This window comes from Rhagoletis zephyria, unplaced genomic scaffold (genome assembly GCF_001687245.7).
Source record: "Rhagoletis zephyria isolate East Lansing unplaced genomic scaffold, Rhagoletis_zephyria_1.1 Rzeph_scaffold_00517, whole genome shotgun sequence".
Classification (NCBI taxonomy): Eukaryota; Metazoa; Arthropoda; class Insecta; order Diptera; family Tephritidae; genus Rhagoletis; species Rhagoletis zephyria.
Genome location: NW_016157601.1, coordinates 39,660 through 59,170, shown reverse-complemented (window position 1 = coordinate 59,170; position 19,511 = coordinate 39,660). Strand labels below are relative to the sequence as shown.

The 19,511-nt window shown below is 39.0% G+C and overlaps 1 protein-coding gene across 1 annotated transcript; it reads left to right on the top strand.

The window, feature by feature from the left end:
- The first annotated feature begins 1,519 nt into the window (after window positions 1–1,519).
- LOC108360090 (uncharacterized) lies at window positions 1,520–2,472 on the top strand. Its single transcript, XM_017612250.1, has 2 exons — window positions 1,520–1,611; window positions 1,695–2,472. The coding sequence occupies exon 2, from the start codon at window positions 1,747–1,749 to the stop codon at window positions 2,470–2,472; it is 726 nt and encodes a 241-aa protein (XP_017467739.1). The 5' UTR covers window positions 1,520–1,611; window positions 1,695–1,746.
- Window positions 2,473–19,511: the final 17,039 nt, after the last annotated feature.

Here is a 19,511-nt window from a genome sequence, read left to right as displayed (position 1 = left end):
ATAAGTTCTTTTGGAGCTAGTATTCGAAATTACATATCAGTCACCATCTAAAATTTCAATAATTTTAAATGGTCCTTTATATTTAGGGTCTAGTTTTGTTTGATTTCGTTCCTCATTCTGAAGCAAAACGAAGTCACCAAGAGCAAACTTGTAAATTTTAGCTTTACTTTGATCAAATTTAGTTTTGTTATATTTAGCACTCTTTTCAATATTGGCTTTGGCCGCTTGTCTCAATGCGTCAATATCAACGTTTTGCTCAGTCCCATCAAATAAATTAAGGTCAAGGGGTCTAGCTACTTTACCAATCATCAACTCAAGAGGACTAGATTTTGTGACAATTCAAAGCTAACTGTACGTCAAGGAGTGCATCTTGCCATGAACTCTCCTTACTAGTTTCAACAGCCGTAAGCATATTCTTTAACGTACTCATTACGCGTTCAACTTGTCCATTGGACCTTGAACTACCTGTTGCTATTAAATGAAGGTTAATTCCATGCATTTTACAAAATTCACGGAACTCGGAACTAGCAAAACATCTTCCCTGATTCGCTATGATACGAACAGGAGCACCAAATAATGAAACAGAATATTTCACGGCACGAATACTACTGGCAGTATCGATGTGCGAAGTGTGGTACAAAGTCACAAACTTCGTGAATGCATCAACCAATACAAACACATACTCTTTCTTATCATTTTTTCCACTAAGCTTGCCTGTGGCATCTATATGTACTGTATGCCAAGGTATAGGAACTTTTGGTATAGGGTGAAGCTCAGCTTGTAACTTTCCCGAGTGTGATTTAGAAATCTTGCATGTAATGCAACTGTCAATAATTTTTTTTGTAAATTTTGTCATATTTTCAAACCAATATATTTCATACAATTTTTCAAGCGTTTTTTCCCATCCCAGATGCATCAATGATTTATGTGTTGTGTTTACCAAGGACCTACCGGTGCGACCGAGAGCGAGAGCATGGTTGCCTTGCAGGCCAGCGGAGCCAGAAAGGATCCTGCAAACCATAAGGCTCTATAACCCGGAGCTACCTACCGATAATTGGAAGGTGGTAAAAATTAACGAAAGCGGTAAAGCGACGATGCAGGTTGTCCTGCTTCTAAATAAGGACTCCATAGAGTTGTTGGAGCAAAAGAGCGGGGTCATACGTTACGGCTGTGACATGGCCAAAATTAAGGTCTACAGCAACGACGTAAACGCAGCGAAGAACCTGATCGCGGAGGTAGAGCCGGAAGAGGCCAACAGCGACGTGGAGATGGAGGAAGAATCCGAGCAGGTTGATCCGATGGACGACCTGACCGGGGGTTATGCCTCATCGACGTCTTCGCTGGGGGTCGGACGCATGCTTCGGCTTTATACGGAGGAGGAGTTGATCGAGATGTCGGAAGACGCGGTCAACTCCACCCTAATAGGCGACGTGGGCGATAACGGCCAAGATGGTGAAGGTACTGCAGATTAACCTTCACCACTGTAAAGCAGTTTCAGCTGCACTGCTGCTCCATCTAACAGCTAAAGGGGCAGCCGACATCGTCCTAATCCAAGAACCTTGGGTGGTGGGACAAAACATTTGTGGGCTGAAAGCGCCGGGCTACAGACTGGTAAGTGGAGCCTCAACGGGGAAACCAAGGACGTGCATATTGATAAGTATCACACTAAAGTGTCTCTTTCTTCCACAATTTAGCGACGAGGACACAACAGCGGTCAGTCTAAGTGCAAACGGACGACCAATTAAGATGGCATCCATGTACCTAGCGCATGACAAGGAGGTGCCAACTATCTGCATTAAAGACCTAGTGGCCAGCACGAGAGAGGCGCTAATTTTGGGAGGTGACGCGAATGCTCACCATCACACCTGGGGCAGCTCCGATGATAACGAACGGGGTGAGTCACTTTTTAATTTCATACTTAGTTCTAAGCTTGTTATTGCGAATAGGGGGAATGATCCCACTTTTATTACAAAATCCCGAAGGGAAGTTCTGGACGTTACCCTTATCTCTGAGAATGCGGAATGTCTGGTCGGGAAGTGGAAGGTGCTTGAGGAGCACTCCTTTTCCGACCACCGATATATCCAATTCGAGGTATTAGGGGAAACGCCCAAGGCTCCTCTAACTAGAAACTTGCGAAATGCCAACTGGCATAGGTATCGGAAAGGGCTGGATAGGCTTTTGCCACAAGATAGAGAGCCGGCTACTCCAGCAAACCTAGAGGAGCTGGAATATCTTGTCGACCATTTTACGGGGGCCTGCAGTAAGGCAATAGACATTGCATGCCCCAAAAAGCAGCACCGGGGTAGGAAAAAGCCACCCTGGTGGAATGAAGAAATCAGGATTTCACGCAAGAACTGCAGGAAAACCTTCAATCAGGCTACTGCGTCTGGTAGTGAGGGACATTGGGAGACCTACAAGACAACGTTACGGGAGTACAAGAAGCTCCTAAGAAGGTCGAAAAGAACCTCATGAAAAGACTTCTGCAATGGAGTGGAGTCTGTCTCAGAGGCAGGCAGGCTCAGAAAGATACTCTCAGGTACTGCCCAGAAAGCCCCAGGATGCTTGCAAAGACCTGACGGCTCCTGGACAGAGACCGAGGAGGAATCACTGGATCTGCTTCTTTGCACACACTTCCCGGGTGCCACGGATAGCATGCCGGTACAGCCACATCTAACTGGAGATCTTTCGGTCACTGGAGATTTCCTCACTAGGGAAAAGGTAATCTGGTCTATTCGGACATTTAAGCCCTATAAATCAGCAGGTCCGGATGGCATTGCCCCCATACAGCTGCAGCAAACACTTCAGCTAAGCTCAGCGTGGCTACACGCTATAATTAAGGGAGTATTAGCTCTTAACCATATCCCTAGAAAGTGGAGGGAATCAAGAGTGGTGTTCATCCCCAAGGCAGGGAAGGTGTCTCACAATAACCCAAAGGATTTCAGGCCCATCACCTTGTCGTCATTTCAACTGAAGGTTATGGAGAGACTGGTGGAGGTCCGTATCAGAGAGTCGGTTGGTGACAGACTCTCTACCACACAACATGCTTATACGAAAGGTAGATCTACAGAAACGGCGCTACATGAAATAGTGTCGTATATAGAGAGATCACTAGACATCAAAGAATATACGCTAGCAGCCTTCCTGGATATAGAGGGCGCCTTTAACAACATCATGCCGGGCGCGATAACGGCAGCACTGGCGGGCCTGGGCATCGACTCGCGCTTAGTTGCGCTCGTAAACCAAATGCTGAGATGCAGGGTGGTCCGGGCGGAGCTGGCGGGGGTATCGTTGACCAGGTTCGTAGAGAGGGGCACCCCGCAAGGGGGAGTCCTATCCCCTCTATTATGGGTCGCAGCGTAAACTCACTGCTGTGTGGCATGGAGGGGGGTGGCTGTAAGGTTATTGCGTATGCGGATGATCTTGCACTAACAGTAAGTGGGAAATTTCCACAGACTCTATGTGACATTATGCAGGTAAAACTGAAGGAAGTCGAGAGTTGGGCAAAAAATAACGGGTTAGGGGTAAACCCAAGCAAGACAGAACTTGTACTGTTCACAAGAAGGTACAAAATCCCCCCATTGATAACACCAAGGCTGGCACAGACCACACTAAAATTAAGCGAATGCGCTAAATACCTGGGGATAGTCCTAGATAAAAAATTAAGCTGGATTCAAAACACCGAAGAGCGGGTGCGGAAGGCCACGGTTGCCCTATACAGCTGCAGGAGAGCAATCGGCCAAAAATGGGGTTTAACCCCGAAGCTAGTGCACTGGATATACACCGTCGTGGTGAGGCCCATACTTCTGTACGGGGTAGTGGTATGGTGGCCAGTGCTGGAGAAGAAAGTAAACATTATTAAATTACAAAAAGTAGAGAGAACGGCCCTGATCTGCATTAGTGGTGCTCTCCGCACAACACCTACTATGGCAATGAATACGATCCTCAACATCATACCCATAGATATTATGGGACGACAATACGCTGCGTTTGCAGCCCTAAGACTACAGGGGCTTAAAAGCTGGAAAGCGGCTTGCTGTGGTCACACTACAATTCTGAGAAACCGACAACTACCGAGTACAAAGGACTACTGTGTACCAAGGCTCACTTTCACTAAAGGTTATAGCGTAACGCTACCTAGCAGGGAATCATGGCTCGAAGGAGTTCCGGGGTCTAGAGATGCCATAAGATTCTACACGGACGGCTCCAAACTAGAAAATAGGGTAGGAGGAGGCGTCTACTCGGAGAAATTGGGAATAAAAAGATCATTCCGACTACCTGACCACTGTAGTGTCTTTCAAGCCGAATTGGCAGCCATACAAGAAGCCGTTGACAGCCTAAAACTAGCTGTTATCGCCACTACGGAAATATATATATACTCAGACAGTCAGGCGGCCCTTATGGCGCTTGACTCTGTCACTATAAATTCGGAAACAGTTGCCAACTGCCGCAAATCACTTAACGTGATGGCAGAGCAGTTCGCTTTGCACCTGGTATGGGTACCGGGGCACAGTGACATACCAGGAAATGAGAAGGCAGACGAGCTTGCAAGGGCGGGTACTTGCTCTCCACTTTCACCAGCTTGGAAGAGGGTGGGTATGCCACTCGCTTCCTGCAAGCTCTTACGAAGGGAGAACTTCCTTGAAGAAGCGGCCTCCAGATGGGAGCGCACTGAAAACTGTAATACAACGAAGCTTACATGGCCAAAATGGGATGTACGGAGATCGAGAGAAATTCTCACTCTCAATAAAGGCGATATGTCACTGGCCATTGGTCTGCTCACAGGACATATTCTGATAGGAAGGCACGCAGAACGCCTCGGGGTTAGTCACAACGACTACTGCAGGAGCTGCCACGACGAAGAAGAGCCTGAATCAATAAATTCCTAGGTATAGGTCTTCTAGACGATCTAAGCGCGACTGCTAAGTTTGGAATACGGCAGTTGCTAAGGTTTGCAGACTCCACAAACTGGTTTAAGGAATAGGGGTTTTCTTTGGATCCATAGTGGTATCACAATGGGCCCTGATCGGGCCTAAGTGTGCTGGCGCCCTCTGGGCCTAGCAGCCACTTCAACCTAACCTAACATTACCAAAGACCACCTCAGTGCTCTAGGAAGTATGGGTAAACATCTGGTCTTACCGTAGCGTTGTATTTTACGGTGCAATATCCCAAAACGAAACTCATAAGTTTTACATAAATCATTGTTAACTTTTTCTTCCTTAAGGTCGGTTACCAATTTCACAATCTCAGGATCGCGTTGCTGTTCAGCCAACAACCAGTCGTTGGTAAATTCTGCAAAGTTTACCTCTTTTTGTTGTATCTTCGGAGGATTCGATACGGGCTTAGGAGGCAGTGGATTTCTCGAAAAGAAATCTACATGACACATTCGATTTCCGTTTCTATGAATAATGTAAAAGTCAAACGCTTGTAGAAAACCCACCACCTATGTACTCAAGGAGTCAAATCTAACTTAGTGCGAGAAGACTTAAGCGAATTGCAGTCTGTTACTACAGTAAACTTTCGCCCGTGCAGATAATGCCTGAAATGTTTTATTGCATTAACAACTGCAAGAGTTTCTAACTCATAAGAATGGTATCTCGATTCTGCGGCAGTCGTACTTTTACTGAAATATGCAACCACATGAAGCTTGTCATCGTTTTTTTGCATGAGGACTGCACCATACCCTATCGAGCTTGCATCAGTGTGCAACTCAATGGGAAAATTTGGGTCAAATATGGTTAGAACAGGAGTATTTGTAAGAACAGAGATCACCTTTTTTCTTATAGATTCATGGGAAGATTTCCAATCAAGATGTGTCTTAGTAATACTAGTCAAACTGTACAATGGCGCCATTATTTGTGAAAATTTTGGGATAAACTGTCGGAAATATGAGGCCAATCCTATAAATTGTCGCAACTGAGTAATAGATTGTGGAGAAGGTAAAGCTACTAATGCTTCAATTTTTCTCGGATTTGGCCTAATTTCCCCTTTACTTACTTCATATCCCAAATACTCAACTTTTTTCTTCATAAAGCAGCACTTCTTACTGTTAAGAGAAAAACCAGCCTTGACCAGCGTATTTAAGACATTTTCTATCCTTTCTAAACTTTCGCTTATGTCTTCATTTCCTAAAACCAAGATATCATCCATGTATACTACAACATAAGTATTAACAAGCTCTCCAAGAACTTTCATTACACTACGTTGGAATACTGCGGGAGCATTGCGTAATCCAAATGGCATAACAAGGTACTCAAAATGACCCTCAGGTGCCACGAAGGCAGTCTTTTCAATTGATTCAGAATGAACTGGTATTTGGTGATATCCACTTGCCATATCTAAAGTAGTAAAATAGTGACAGCCATGCAGTCGATTAATCTGATCGGATATTAAAGGTAATGGAAATCTGTCCGGAACTGTGTTATCATTCAATTCCCGATAATCAACACACATTCGGTCCGATCCATCTTTTTTCTTGACCAGCAAAATAGGACTTGAAAATGGAGAACAACTAGGTCGAATTACATTTGTTTTTAACAATTCGTCAACTTTATTTCGAACGATTCTACGCTCTTCAGGGCTCATCCTGTAAGGTCGTCTGCAAACTGTCTTGTTTGGATCTTTCAGACGAATTTTCATGGTTTCTTATTTGAAGAACTACAGGGAGTGCTTTCTGTGAATTTGTCTCTAAATTTATTCAAGATTTCTATCAACTTCGTTTTGTGCTCAACTGGAATGTCAGTACCAATGTCATCAAAGTCTAAGTCAACGTTTTTAATTTCGCAAACATTTACTTCAGCATTATCTATTTTGCAAAACTGTAAAGTTTTTAAAGTCATTTCCACACATATACTTTGTGCCAAAATTTCACAACCAATCATAATATTGTATTTCAAAAAATTATCAGGTAAAATATGAAATAGAATTTGTAATTTTACGTTATCAATTTCTACAAACGTTAAAATTTGTAAGGAGCTCTTTACACTCGTTTGACCAATGCCAGTCATTGTGACGACATTATTGATTCGTTTGCCACAAAATTTGGAACTAATTGACTCTTTCATTAATGAGCATTCTGCTCCAGAGTCATAATAAAATTTATAAAGCTCACCTGACTGACGCAAACTACCTGAAGGAGTCTTCAATATGCATACATCTACGCGTCGACATGAGGACCCACTAGATTTACTACTCAGTTCTTTTCCTTTTGATATAGTAGGGCATTGTGACGCATATTGACCAGATTCGCGACAGCGACAGCAGATAACATTTGTTGCAGTCGGAGTTAATAACTTCTTATCTAAAGGCTTGTTGCTTGAAGAATTCTGCTGGGCTGATGTTTTAAAGTTGAGTCGACATGCTGAAGCCTTGTGGCCAATCTTACCGCAATTGTAGCATTTGATATAATCATAGACAACCTTTTGTCGCTTACCGCCTCCTTCTTCATGTTCATTTCTAATTGGCGTAAATTTCCTCTTTAATAGTGGCATTGCTTTCAATTCCCGTGTCAACTGATTCCTTGTGGAAATATTGGTGGTAAATGCAAGACGGTGAATACGTGGCTCGAATTGGGCAATATGTGCTAACACAGTTGAAACAGCAATTTGTTCAGTTGTTAATTTTTCTAGTTTTAGACTCAGTGAAGTGACTAGCGCTGCTGCATACGACGCCAAACATTCGCCATCCTTTGGTTTGCTGCTCTGTATTTGAATCATAAATGCAGCCGGTGTCTCAGAAAAACTAAATCTAGCGATGAATAGCTCCTTGAAATCGTTCCAAGACATTTGTGGAAACGCTACTTGAGATAACCATGTAGCAGCTGGTCCCTTCAAGGCTTGAGTGAGCGATAACATCAATGCAGAACCTTGTAATGTGTGTCCTTCCATGACTATATCGGCCGTAGATATCCAGGCATGTGCGTTTGAATCTGCACCATCAGGATCAAACTTAGGTAACTGTATCCTGTCACTATTTGGAGCTTTAAGCGTTTTTATCAACTCCAAGAATTGTTTGTTTTGTTGTTCGTACAACATTTTCCATTTTTCACTCTCACATTCACTATTAAGTAAGACATTGGGCACATGCTCCACTTCTGATGTCGGGTTCTCCATAACTTTCGTTTATCGTTTACGCGTATATGCAGCGATTCGCTAGTGGCTACACTCTTTTCAACCAACGTTCACCTTTTGTTTCAAAAAACCAACTGTATCATCAAAACTCATTTTCCTTCATTCTAATCAAAAGCCTACTTTTTATATTTGGCTTCGCGTAGCCTACCAAGTTTTATTCTTTCAGCAAGTGTTTTCTTAAACAAGTGTTTTTCTAAACAAGTGTTTTTCTAAACAAGTGTACCACCTTTGTTTCGCTCAAGCAATACATCATTGCTTGGCATATACACACATCATATCTCCGACATATATTATATTTTTCAAGTCATTAATATTTTTATGCGCATACAAATGTCTGGTTACACAGTTGAAAGTGAAATTTCCTACATACGTGCACCGCGGAAATAGACAAAACGTAGTATCAGAAACTTCGATTTGACATACATACATACATTCACACAGCCCAAATCTGAATACTCCCAGGGAGTTTGTTCTTTGGGAATTTGTTTCTCCCGAGAAAGAAATTAACTCCCAGGAAGTAGGATTTTCCACGAAAATTTGGAAGGAGAAAATTGAAACTTCGCAAGAGCTTCGATGGGGGCGATGTATCCGCCACTGTTGGTGGATGCATGCTCGAGGATGGAAATTCTGGAAATGTTTTCAAAACTACATCTAGGCTTATTGACAACTGATAATTTCTACTGACCAAATTAAGCAAGCACCAGGTGGGTATCAGGGCATGAGGATTTTAGTGGCATCGTAAGAGCTGACGCTCTCGAAAAACGAAAGTCTCAACGCATCACATGTGGTCCACAGCTTTCCTGAGCTCCAAAGGGAAAAAAGCAATCTAAGAACATTATAACATTCTCCAGAGCAAACGTGTCAAACTCAAACAAGATTACGGGCCAAAAGGAAAGGATTAAAGCATGTTGTGAGCCATACGTAGAATAAATCATATACATATCGATGACTGAGTGGAAGATCGACCTATCACCGCAGCCAGTTCAAAAATGCCCTATCTCAGAAAACTTTTCAAGAACGCCCTACTTCAAATTTGATTGAGGAACGCTCTATCTAAGAATTCGGTTCAAAGGCGCCCTATCTCAAATGAAAATACATTGAAAATGTGCTGAGAAGCTTAAATAGGGCGTCTTGTAAGCGAATTCTGAGATAGGGCGTTGTTCAATCAAGTTCTAAAATAGGGCGTTGTTGAAAAATTTTCTGAGATAGGGCGTTTTCGAACTGGCTGTTGACATAGGTCGATCTTCCACTCAGCCCTCAGCCGTTCCTGGAAACATTTTTATTTGAAAAATAATATTAAATAACGCAAAAAGGAAAAAATTAATGCTTCCTTCCAGAAATTTTACATCTTTTCTGTGCCACTATTTTACCTATTTCGGGAGAAAATTTGTTTGTGGTGATTACTTTCAAAACCGATCCAAGGTGAGCGTTAGTAATTGTAGATCTGGCAGCAGATTTATTTCCTTTCATAAATGAGAATAGTTGCTCACAGCGATAGGTACTTCCAAAAAACGCCAATTTTTGGGTATTTGCAAATCGAGCGGGCAACCATTTGTAAAAACCTGGCATGCCAGTTTCACTAAATATAGTATTCAGACCTGAATCGCTCTGTATCTCTATTAATTCCATTTGCATCGTGTTCCTATTTACTAAACACTTACAACTATGTACATATTGCTTCTTTCACAGTTATCTCTAAATTTAAAAATTACTAAATAAAAAAAAGCTCTAAAAATTTCAAGAGTCGTAAATTATCTATGTACTTACTTAAAAAAAATAAAACTTTTTACAAATTTATTGATGGTAATAATTTCTGGAATTATTTATACATGCTGTTTGGCACAGGCCGCACAAAAAATCGAGTTGGGCCGCGTGCTTTAACACCCTTGTTCTAGAGAAATCTCGGAATGATTTCTGAATTTTAGTCGAGAGGGTTTGAATACTTTCAAGAGCAACATATTTTGGTACTCTTTTTGGTACACAAAAAAATAAGTAAGTGACAAACGTGCTACGGAATACTGTATACACTTGCATTCAGAAAATGTCAAAAAGGGCATCAATTTTACTATACACCGTTAAGAATCACGAATCAATTTTTTTACAAATTTATTGATGGTGATAATTTCTGGTGGGACGGGCCGCACAAAAAATCGAGTTGGGCCGCATGCGGCCCGTGGGCTGCGTGTTTAACACCTTTGCTCTAGAGAAATCTCGGAACGATTTCTGAATTTTAGTCGAGAGGGTCTGAGGACTTTCAAGAGCAACATATTTTGGTACATTTTGGTACACAAAAAAATAAGTAAGTGGCAAACGTGCTACAGATTACTATATATTTGCATTCAGAAAATGTCAAAAAGGGCATCAATTTTACTCACGACTGCAATCTTGGTCAACTCGCATGCCTGAAAGGACAACTAGAAAATGGCAGTTTTCTCTGGCGAAATGTTTAATTTTGATGGTTACAACGGATTTAATAATAATTGTCACGATTTTTGAAAGGACGAGAGTTGTTTGTTCTCCCTCCATGGCCAAGAAGGGAGTATGGTGATCTGACCTGCGCTTTCGTAGTCCAGAGCACTTGAGATAATATATCAAGTTTCCAAAATTACGTATAATTCATACAACAAGTATTAAGGAAATTTTGTTTACATTTGTCGCATATTTTCGCACCTTGTTCTTGAATGTGCTAGTAAAATTACACACTACACTGATTCGCACTACAGGAGCTGTAAAAACGAGGATAACGAAGTAAGGTCGTAATTTTTTTAGAGTTCATCCTATTCACAGGTCCTAAACTTAATGGAAAATATTTGGAATATGATGTTTTGAAAAGTTTGCGTGTCAGACAATCCATATGACGATTGGCAGTTGTTAATAGGGATAAATCGATACCATCAAGGTATTACTCAAATCAGCAGCTCGTTTCTGTAACAATTCTCTACCAAGGCGAATTGAGATATGCATTCGCCGCCCTATTCTCTACTGCTAATGAGTAGTAGAGAATGACGTATATTCTCTACCAGTAGAGAAATAATCGGTAGAGAAGAGTTACAAAAACGAGGTACAGTATTTGTACTTGTATCAAACAAGGTATCGATACCTACTCAGTATTGTGTTTTTTTTCACAAAAAATATCATCATACAAAAATTTAAGACAACAATTATTTTTGTATAGTATTTGATATCAAAAAAATAGAATACATTTTTACAAGATTAATAGATAAAGTTTTTTCATATAACATAAGTTTAAGAAAAGAACCCCTTTTTTGATATATTTCCCAAAAAAATAAACTTTTCCAAGTGTTTACCTGAAAGGCGGTTTCGAGATTTCGATATAGTTGTACCTGTTTTGGAGAAAAGCTTCTCGCAAGGAACAGATGACCCAACAGCCGTTATGTCAAATTCAAATTCAAATATTATTTGCCCAGAGCCCAGATTTACATAAGTTTTACAAAGCATTAAATTAAAGTTACATAATAGTGTCATCCTAGCATACCTTAGTATTTATCTAGGAGTTTAAAATTTTGTATGTGTTAGATTTGTGTAAAATACAATGACTTAATATTTGTAAACTAGTATAATGGCTTTATGCGAAATTTAAAATTAATGTTTTCCAAAAAAAGGCTAAAAAAGAAATAATCTTATACGGTCTTAGAAGTAAATATATGTATCTTCCTTTATAGTGGTGTGTACTTATTTTGGTTAGTTTGATGTGTTGACCACAAATTGTTCAATGTTGTACACAAGGTTTTGTTGATTAGTACTATAAGTATTGTAGCGTTTATGATAGTATACGAGTTTGTTGTTTTGATACATAAGGTCATTTTCCATTTATATTTTTATATATACACTCCGCGAAATTCAATTAAAGGCGACTAATTTCTCTTCAAAAACCGTGAATTTAAACCGCGAGAATGTTTTTTTTTTATTAGTTTAGACAACTTATTTCATTTACAGTTAACAACTAAAAAAAGTTGCTTACATATCCAATTACGAGCTCACAATGCAATTTAAAAGCGAAATTCTAAACTCCAGCTGCGAAATTCAATCAAAGGCATTATTAAAAATGGTTTAAAAAACTAAAAAAAATGTCAGAAAATGCTTATGCTAATAATGAGTCCATCCTCCAGATTTATTTATAACTTCAAAAATGCGGTTCGGCATCGAAAATATCACTTTTTGGAACTCCGAATGCGGAATTTTGTACCACTCTTCAGTTACATTGCTACGCAGCTGTTCTATCGACTGAAACTTTCGTCCTCCAGCGTATACTCGACGAGAAAGATTGCGCCACATGTTCTCAATCGGATTTAGGTCTGGAGATCGTGATGGCCACTCTAAAACAGGAATTTCCTTCTCTCGAAGCCAACTACGGGTGGCACGTGATGCGTGTATTGCAGCATTATCTTGCTGAAATGTCGCATTTGTGTCCGGTAGATCTTCCATAAAGTTAATCAAAACTTCGTCCAAAAGATTTATGTAGTCCACCGAGTTCATACGTCCTGAAATTTTGCAGATTGGAGTCCTTTTGTAGTGGCTGAAACCAGCCCAAACCATCAAAGTACCTCCTCCAAAGTTTCGTTTGGTGGAAAAGCGCTCAGAGCCCCTCAAATCATGCCAATAGTAATTAAAACCGTCAGGTCCATCGAGGTTAAATTTTTTCTCGTCAGAAAATATAACATTTTTCCACTCCTCGGTCCATGACATGTGCTGTTTTGCAAAGGCTAATCTAGCTGTTTTGTGGGATTCATTCAATGCCGGTTTGGATTTCATTTTTCTCCAAACTAAGCGATCGCTGCTGGCTAAAATTTGTTGCACACGACGTTTAAATACTGGTAAGTTAAGGTCTGATACAATTTTGGAAGCCGTTGCGTTTCTTTCCAGCCCAGCGCGAATAATAGCGGATTTTTGCCGAGGAGAGCATTTTTGATTATTTTTATTCGACCGATTAGTATTATAATTCTTTTTTAACTTAATCGCGTTATCTATTGCTGTAGCAGACCGACCCAATTTAGCCGCGATTTGCCGATTGGACATGCCTGTGTCCTTGTAAGCAAGGATCTGAGCAAGTTCCGCGGTTGTGAGCGTTTTTCCTTTTCCCATGCTTAAATTTGAAAAAACTCACGCGTATAAAGGTTCAAATGCTTTAAAAAATACTTAAACTTCAAAATAGCATCAAAAGAAAAACGATCTCGTTCTCAATTAACTTTTTCTGAAACTCATAAACGACTACCTTTAATTGAATTTCGTAGGAGAATCAGCCACTAAACGGAAAATTTCACAAATACTTGGAAAAGAAGTACGATATTGGCATATTTTATGTGCCAGAATAAATAGAGGTTTAAAGACTTAAGACCAGAGCAAAAAGAGTGTGGCGTAATCGTTGCAACAAATATTAATGGTAGAAGTGCAAATGCCTTAGTTTTTTATCAGCTCGTTATCCATATATTGCATTCTATAAATGAAACGTTCAGAAGAATTGATTAGGAAACAGTCTTGTGATCTTGCATTCTTGGCACAAATATTGATTCGAAAATCTTTTCCTGAAGGTACCTTCAGAGTAAGGTTTACGATTGATTCCACTACATAATCTTAACATATACCGCTCAAAATATGCGTAGCCTCTCCATTTGGCTTGAGGAACTTACATAACTGACTCAACTCACACTAGAACAACTTACACGACTACTGCTCTCCACATTCATCTCCATTTCAACAATGCACACTTCATACTATCATGCTCCATCTTGCTCATCTCACACGTCTAACTCGCCTCACTCGCGGGCACCCTCCTCTAACAACCAGGAGAGGTGACACCACTCGTTCAGCTTTCCCAACGGATCGAGTTGCTCACCTTGCACACATTCATCATCATGCTCCGTCTTGCTCATCTCACACGTTTTACTCACCTCGCTCGTGGGCACCCTTCTCCAGTGTTGCCAGTACCTGGGTTAAAAAAATCCTGTCTAAATACAACCTAAATCCCGTTTTATATTAAAGTTATCACAGAAATCCCGCGCTGTATTTATCTATTATACATAAAATGCTTTCGGATTAAAAACACAAGTATGTACATAGATATGCAATATTACATAGGATTTATATACATTAGGGCAGACCAATTCTTTTGACTTTTAAGAAAAAGAGAATTGCAGAAATCGATTCCTTATACCAAAAACCCCTACAGTATGTTTTGTACAAAATTTAAGCAATTCTTTGCGACACTACAGCAAAGTGTTAAGAAACCTATTTTCGCATTTTGGAAAATTCCAAATTGATTTTAGAGCCATGGTTTCTTCGGTAAAGTTGATTAGAATTACACGTATGTTTATGCAATATAAATCTCCCATACAAATTGACCCGCCTTAATATACCTACATATTTTATTTTTTCAATTTTTAAATTTCTAAGGACAAAAATAATTTATACAAACAGCCTTTTCATTCGTTTTCGCGTTTAATTTGATCAGTTGGCTGACATTTAATTGGCTAATCTTAGCTTAAACCAGCCAGCTCGGACGTTTAAACTATGTTTAACCTATATATGTAATACTTCTATATTGGCAGTAAGCTAAATTCTCAATGTGTAAGCATTCCGAAATCAAAGCGAGACAGTCTAGTACCGTTTTTGTCAATGTATTGTGTACTTGAGTGCCGTTTTTGTATATGTGTTGTGTACATGTTTATTTATAAACATATATGTTCCTTTTCTTTCGTACGTGTTTATTGATATATCTGTACTGTAGTGTTTTCGGACGGTACTAGCTCTTACTGCCAATATAGGAGTATTACATATATGGTTTAACCACAGCCGTGCACTGAAAAACTGGCCCTAAGCCGCACAATTAAATTGTTTGTTAAGTAAATTAGATTTGACTATACATATTTAATGCTTTTTCGCTTAATCTATTTCTCTTTTTCGTTTTGATGTCAGTAACCACTGAATTATTTACTGCCCATTTGTTAACGACTACCTCCCAAACGTTTGCCATGGGAAAGTTTTACTATTTGCATTATCAATGAATAGAATCACTCAAAATACTTTTCAAAATCTAGAAACTCAAAACATTTGAAAAAAGAGTAAACGGTTGGAAATTTTCCTAATGTTTCAAAAATACACAACTCTTCGAGTTCCGCACACGTTTTTCTAACTTCTATTACTTTATTTTTCCCAAATTACTTTCTGTATAACTCATAGACTTGCTATTAAAAAGTGAATGAAGTTCCGCTGATAGGGTTCATATGAACGGCGTTAATTTACCACAGAGAGTAGCTTTTTCTTATTTATCAATTACTAAATTTTCTTGCTAGGTATGGTATGCAAAAAATTCCGTTTTTCGACAGAAAATCCCATTCGCCCTTTTTATTCATAAAATCCCGAAAAAATAGCGAAATCTCGCAAACTGGCAACACTGCCCTCCTCTAAAAACCAGGAGAGGTGACACCACTCGCTCAGCTTTCGCAACGGATCGAATTGCTCAACTTGCGCAACATCTTTTCCATCATTTTCAGCATTTTCCACGGTTTAAAAACAACATTCTCCAAATTTCATTCAACTTCATTTTCACCCTTTTTTCTAGTCGTGTTTTCCATGCTAGTGCTTGTCTTACCAGTCTTGCAAACCTTGCTTGTGTCGCCAGTTTTGCTCGTCTCGCCTAGAGATGTGGAAATAACCTTTAGTATCGATACTTATACTTGAAAGTATTTTTCTGAAAAGGCATCGATACCAAGCCGATACCAACCAAAAAGTATCGAGTATGTATTTTTATTTACTCATTTTCCGCCAGCTAGCTTGCTACTTTTACTCAAAAATTTTAGGTTGACCGTGAAGATCCAATTAAAACATGTCCAAAATGATGTCTCTCTATGCAAACGATTTAACGATCGTCAAGCAAACAAATAAAAAGACAAATACATTTGTATTAAAGATTTTTTTACGAACTGTTTCTACAAGCTTAACTTTCAGTTGAAGCAACACCACCAAGAAAATGAAATTCAAATGAAATGAGGTATGGCAAACCACAATAGCAACTGTAAATTTTGTTTGCTCTGTTGCTCAAATGGCTTTGAGTTGATCGAATATTGTGCTCTCACTTATATTTTGGCATTCGTACATTTGCTTTACAAGCGATGGGAGTTTATGTATGAGCACTTTTTGCCGATACCAAGTACTTACATCCGATACCTTCTTATTGTATTTGGTGAAAGTATCGATGCCAAAAGTACTTGGTTTCAAGATGAAAGTATCGAGTACCTACTTGTATTTACTTGTATCGCAACATCCCTAGTCTCGCCGACGAACACACTCCGGGGGCATCTGTTCCCCGTGGCACCATTTTAAAGTCTTTGGTATGACTTTCGAAAGCCGTAGACTCTTCTGCCAGTTGAGCTTCCACCGACTCAGGACTGGTAGCCTTTAACTAGGGTAGACGGGGTTATCAAGCCCGTACCCTGGAAATACCAAAACCCCTGTCTTCCCTCCTGTTTTCTCAAACCGGGCTTGGAACCGTCTAAGGCACAGTTTGGCTTGAGGAGATGTTGAACCAAAAGGGATGGGCGTATGATATAATGGGCCTAATTATTTGTTTATATATGTTAAGTTTAATATTGGTATTTAGACCCGCCGGTCTTCTTACCAAGTTTGCATAACTGAAAAACATTTTCTTTGCTTTTGCTAGGGTATAGTCTAAATGCTTTTTAAAAGTAAATCTATCATCTAAGACCACTCCCAAGTATCTTACTTGGTCTTTAGCTCTTACGATTTTTCCATTTATTTTAATTTGAGGTGAGAATTTTCGGGCACTTGGAAAAAGATTTTTCCGCCATCCTTTAATAATCGTGCATTCGCTTTTACAGGTATTGACTTTTAGTTTCCATTTATGAAAGTATTCACTTAAGTCATTTAGATAATTTTCTCATTAGCTTTGGCTATGCGTGCCTGCGACCCTAGCACTAAAATGTCATCGGCGTATATCCTGCACTTACATTTCTTATCATGGAGTTTTCCTCGCCATTTGCGACATAAAATGATCGATCTTTTAGATTAGGGATGCCCAAATCAGCACATATGTGTCGCGGGCGACTGCGCGTGCAAAGCTTTGCACAGCGGTGCTGGGCAAGCGCGGAAGCAAAGGGTTATCGGAAGGGGAAAACGAAGTCAACAGAATAGTGAGATTGTATGTGTGACAGTGATGGAAAATGAGTGTGCATTGTGCCATTTTCGGCCCTTTCGGAAGCAGCCGGCACCTTCAGCACAATCGATTGATTTTCGGCACTATTTTTGCGTAACTCAATGCAACTAATAAATATTTCTTTCGGATCCGCAATTAAAAATATTTTTTTTACATTTAATCGTATGTGCTTAAACTGATAAATGATATAAACATAGAATCGCAAGCAGAAGAATCTCGCTTCCACATTCTGCATATGCGCTTAACATTTTTGTTTAAACAAATTTGTAAAATTTTCATCTCTAAAGCAAATATTAAATATCATTTAATATATACTTTAGATTTAAATAATCATTTTTAGTGGTGGGCGAGTCCGAGATGTTTAAATGATCGAGATAGTACATTCAATTCGCGTAGATTTTTGAGAACTTTTTTCGTTGAAGGTGTTGCACTTTTTTTCCATACTGAAATATGTGTACATCATTTATCATTGTCTAAGAAAAACTATAAAATAAAGCTTAATTTGAAATATTGGAATAAAAAACAACAACGCTACACACGCATTCATCCATATAACATAAAATGCGAATGTTCGTTATATGGAAGAAAGTGCGCAACACCGCAAACAGAAAAATTCAAAAAATCAATGGTATTTTCTAGACACTTCAAACTTGCACCTTGCTACAACAATGTTAACCCAAAACAGGTCTACAAATTCTGAGAAAAAACTGTGAAAATTTGATGAAACTTTGTAGATTTTTTCCATTCTTTCAAGTTTCGATTTATTTGCAAGGTTTTTGTTTGATAATGAGCTACAATTTTATAAAAAAAAATAATTAAGATTATTTAAAAAAATAAAATAAATACCGGGTGACCGTGTAATTTTGTCAAAGATGAAGAAAATGATGATAAAACATTAATACACTATATAGGCCAGTTCATATCAATGAACATAAAATGAGATCACTATCGATAAAATGGAAATCCTCAAGGGAAATTTATAATTTCAACGCATGGAATTTACATACATTTTTTTACTTTCAACCCCCGAATTGCTCAATTACTTTTATTTCTGCAGGATCGCCATTAGGTAAATTGCATTTCCGAAGATTTTTTCAAAATAAATAGCGATGAGGGATATTTCACCCGCCGGTGATAAGAAATCGCAATCACCATAACGCACATCACTAATATTACTGTTCACAATCACGTTTACATTAAAAATTACAATTCATAATTTCGTTTTGTAGCAAATATGAAATATAGGTATATCCAGTTACTTAAATGTAAACGGATTAAGAATAAAAGTGCTAGAAGAGATTTGAGCGTTTGGTACAAAAAGTATTTTTGATGTTGAAATTGTACTTAAAATCGGCAAATTGTTCTTTTGTATATTTTAAAATTAATTGTACTGAAAAAAGTACAATTGTACTTAAAATATCAACGCTGTTTCACTGCCGCTGTACTTGCTGCAGTGATGCCAGATTTGAGCGTACCCAATTTTTTACCGATAATAACTCATGCGAGTGATTTGGGTATTGGGCATTGGGCATTTTACAAGCCTATCTGTGTTCGTATAGAATAGTAGCTTATGTCGGAAGACTGGCTTTAGTATAATGAACTATTCGCAGCATACGATTGCGAAAGACTCACTGGCGCCGAGTCGTTGAAGAACTCTTGGAAAATAAACGTAAAAGACGGTAATGTTAATGGCGATGCTAGCAAGTCAATATTCGTATAAAGTTTCATAAAAAAATTCCTTGTGGTTTAAAGAATTTAGGAAATGGTACATTTTACTAAAGCCAGCCTCCCGACATAAGCTACTATTTCATACGAACACAAATATATTCGTCTACAAATAATGTTGATTATTTTAATTAAGTCCTAAGATAAGTTTGTGAATCTTATCAGTGTTCTATGTAAGAACCAAAAATCAATACCCTCGCCAATAAGAACTTTTGCTTTAAAAAAAAAATATACATAGCGCATTTACTCAATACTTGGTCTGGCATCACTGTTTGAGCATTGATGTGCTCAGCTCACTGTTGCCAAGGTCGTGCATTTTGCACTAAATTTAAGTGCTTTTAAGAAACCAAAAAGCCAAAATAATTGGAATTCAATGTTTGGTGCGGTATTTATTGATGCTTTTTTAATTTAAGCACACCGAATGCATAGGTACATATGTATGTATGTATACACTATACACTAATATTCTA